General features: G+C 32.9%; 1 protein-coding gene across 1 annotated transcript; it reads left to right on the forward strand.

Annotated features, from left to right (window-relative positions):
* Positions 1 to 841: 841 nt before the first annotated feature.
* On the forward strand, positions 842 to 3296 carry LOC145117121 (uncharacterized). The gene is made up of 4 exons (XM_079053438.1): positions 842 to 1307; positions 1354 to 1938; positions 2091 to 3081; positions 3149 to 3296. The coding sequence occupies exons 1-4, from the start codon at positions 842 to 844 to the stop codon at positions 3294 to 3296; spliced, it is 2190 nt and encodes a 729-aa protein (XP_078909564.1).
* Positions 3297 to 3798: the final 502 nt, after the last annotated feature.

Raw genomic sequence — 3798 nt, forward strand, 5'->3', positions numbered from 1 at the left:
ATGGGAATACATACTTTTAATTTTATTAAATGTTAATATATATATATATATATATATATATATATATATATATATATATATATATATATATATATATATATATATATATATATATATATATGTTATTTTTGATATATATGTTATTTTTGTCTTTTTCATTTTACTAACCAAAAGTCCACTGTGACCTATAATAGGTTATAATGTTTGAATAATGTGTTTTGACTGAAATACCCTTAGTAATCACATATTTGGATTGATTTCAAGGGCACTTTGGTGTATTTGCAATCTCTAAAGTGAAGGCGCCATTTTTTCTACGTAAATAAAAATAAGTATTTAATCAAGTCGTTATTAAGGAAAATACTGTATATAGAATTTATATTTTAAGTAGCTCTATATCTATATTTATTATGAATGTTATTTAAATTTATAATTACCCGTATACTACATGGGTTTTAACCTGGTATTGAATAATATCGACCCAATAATTTGACCTAGTATCCATACAACACATCGAAATCAAGGGTTGTCGAAGGTTGCCTAATCGATACACACTTTGTTTGAATATGTGTTCTGCAAGTTTCGATCTCAATTAAACCATTCTACTAATATTCTAAGCTATTATCCAATTATAAAAGTTATTCAACCATTCAAATTAGAAAACTTCAAAAATTGTTTCAGCATTCGATCATTAGCTTTGTGAAACGAGTCGTTGTTAAGGTACTTTTGCGATGTTTGTATGGTAACTATATATTTACTTCAAATGTCATATATGAATTCAAATCAACATTAATGAACATACAATATTGTGTTATTTAAATTTATATTTTACATATTTAAGACAATGAATAATCCAAGTAGAAAGTGGATGTATGAAAGAAAAGATAATCGTATTTGTGTATCGCTTGTTTTCGTACAAGGAGTGAAAATATTTATAGATTTTGCTACCAGTCAACATAGGTTCATGGACGAAGATAAAATCAAATGTCCATGCATCAAATGTCGTAACATACCATATAGAGAAGTTGATACTGTTAAGAATCATTTGTACAAGTTTGGTTTTGTTGAGGAATATTGGTTTTGGGATAAACATGGCGAAACATCAATTGATGATGACAATACGTTTTTAGGGGTGGATGATTCAAACACAAATTTTAGTGAACGTGCATGTTCTTATAGAGAAATGGTCATAGATGCAATCGCTCCTGATTTAAATACTAGTAATCCTGAAGAGGAGCCAAATGCACTAGATAAAAAATTCTTTGATATGCTAGATGAAGCCGATAAAGAATTGTGGCCTGGATGTAAAAGTGACACAATTATCTGCTGTAGCTAGACTATTGAATATAAAATCAGAGTATCGCATACCTGAGCAAAGTTATGATGCTATCTGCCAGTTGATAGATGATGTGTTACCGGAGGAGAATAATATGGTAGGTAGTTTATACGAGAGCAAAAAGTTAATACAAGCACTACGTTTGCCTATGGAGATGATTGACTGCTGCTGGTCTTGGTGTATGATGTATTGGAGACAAGACAAAGATCTTTATCGGTGCAAATTCTGCAATGCAGATAGGTACAAACGATCAAAAAATTTGGCCAGATGTTCTCGCGTATCCTTTAAGAAAATGCGTTACTTTCCTTTGACTCCAAGGTTGAAGAGACGGTATGCTTCACAAGCCACAACTATTTCCATGCTATGTCACTCCGAGAATCATGGACATAATGATGGAGTAATGTGTCATCCATCCGATTTAGAAGCTTGGAAGCACTTTAACAAAAGTCATCCTTCATTTGCAGCAGAAGTACATAATGTAAGATTAGGCCTAAGTACAGATGGGTTTGCACCACATGGAGAATTTGCTAAACAATATTCATCTTGGCCTATTATTATAACACCTTATAATTTGCCATCTTCTATGTGCACGAAAGACCTTACATGTTTTTGACCGCACTTGTGCCAGGACCGTCAAACCCTAAGCATAAAATAGATGTATTTTTGCAACTAGTTGTTGCAGAGTTGGAGCAATTATGGGAAGAAGGCGTAGTAACATATGATATATGTTTAAAACAAAATTTCCATTTAAGAGCAGCTTTGATGTGGACAATAAGCGATTTTCCAGCATATCCAATGTTGTCTGAATGGTCTACAACAGGTAAGCTAGCATGTCCACATTGTGGGAAACATACACAAGCATTCAGACTAAAGAATGGTAATAAGATGTCATGGTTTGACTGCCATAGAAGATTTCTACAGGTAAATCACCCATATAGAAAGGATAAATATAAGTTCAAGAAGAATCGTGAAGTGACAGAAGGTCCTCCTCCAAGTAATAATGGTGAACAAACTTTAAGGGAGATTGAACAATTAGGTTTGGTAAAAGTGACTGAACTAAATGCTGATGATGTAAACAAAAGATGTGGCGATCATGGTTGGAAAAAGAAAAGCATATTTTGGGATTTACCATATTGGAAAACAAACCTCATTAGACATAATTTTGATGTTATGCACATTGTGAAAAATGTATTTGAAAACTTTTTTTACACTGTAATAGATGTCAAAGGGAAGACGAAGGACAATGTAGCAGCCAGAAGAGATTTGAAGCTCTATTGTAGGAAGCGAAAAGGAGTCGATGATAATGAAAGTGCGTACTACGCTCTGGACAAGAATCAAAAGAAAGCCATATGCGAATGGGTGGAGAAATTGTGTTTCCCTGATGGTTATGTTTATAATTTGGGGAGATGTGTTGATTTAACAGGGTGTAGACTGTTCGGAATGAAAAGCCACGATTGTCATGTTTTTATGCAAATATTGATGCCAATTGCATTTCGTGAGATGTTGCCAAAACATGTGTGGGAAGCATTAATAGAATTGAGTACTTTCTTCAAAACATTAACAACAACTTCAATCACAACAAAAGACATGGAAAGGATTGAAACCGAGATCCCAATAATTCTATGTAAATTAGAGACGATCTTTGTTCCTGGTATTTTTAATTCGATGGAACATTTACCATTACATTTGGCATACGAAGCGAAGATAATCGGTCCCGTCCAATATCGGTGGATGTATCCATCTGAAAGGTTAGTATGGTACATCATAATGTATGTTGCTATTTTTGTAAGCTAATTTAAATAATCTTCACTATAGGTATCTAAATCAGTTGAAAAAAGATGTGAAAAATAAAGCTCGAGTGGAAGTGTCCGTTGTTAACGCGTACTTGCTACGTGAAGCATCAATATTGTGCTCTCATTATTTCGAGACTGGTGTCCCCACACGTAATAGAAAGTTGCCTTGAAATGACGATGGAGGAGGAGATGAGCAACCAGATGCTAACAACGACATGTTAGATATATTTTCATATCCTGGGCGTCATTATGGAAGATTCACAAATAGAATGATGTCTGATGAGGAAGTGCATGCTGCCCAAACTTACATACTCCTTAACGAAGAGAAGATCAAGCATTACATCAGGTACGTAACATATGCATCACTTTTAATTATAATAATCATTTGTTGTGTAATTGCTATGAATAACATTTACATGCATGATTTTGTTTATTACATCATAGTAAATTTAAAAATGTTATTCAAATGGTTATACAGAATATTTGAAGAAGATATGATCAAACTTATTGGGGATATGGATGAACATGAGCTTGCAGCCGAAGTTGAGAAGAACTTTGCAATATGGTTTCAAAACTATGTGAGTGTTATTTTTGTATTTTTTTAATTTTATTATTTTTTGTTATGGTTTAATTAACTATAATTAAGCGTTTTACCATTTTTCATATAGGCAT

This window comes from Lactuca virosa, chromosome 1 (assembly GCF_052849685.1).
Source record: "Lactuca virosa cultivar CGN04683 chromosome 1, Lactuca_virosa_CGN04683_v6, whole genome shotgun sequence".
In the NCBI taxonomy this organism is placed as follows: domain Eukaryota; kingdom Viridiplantae; phylum Streptophyta; class Magnoliopsida; order Asterales; family Asteraceae; genus Lactuca; species Lactuca virosa.

What these genes read in the sequence shown, in the direction of transcription:
- LOC145117121 (XM_079053438.1), top strand. Translation starts at nt 842, where the DNA reads ATGAATAATCCAAGTAGAAAGTGGATGTATGAAAGAAAAGATAATCGT. An exon ending in ATTGTGGCCTGGATGTAAAA is followed by an intron (nt 1,308 to 1,353) that starts GTGACACAATTA and finishes ATATAAAATCAG; the next exon opens with AGTATCGCATACCTGAGCAA. An exon ending in TGGATGTATCCATCTGAAAG is followed by an intron (nt 3,082 to 3,148) that starts GTTAGTATGGTA and finishes TCTTCACTATAG; the next exon opens with GTATCTAAATCAGTTGAAAA.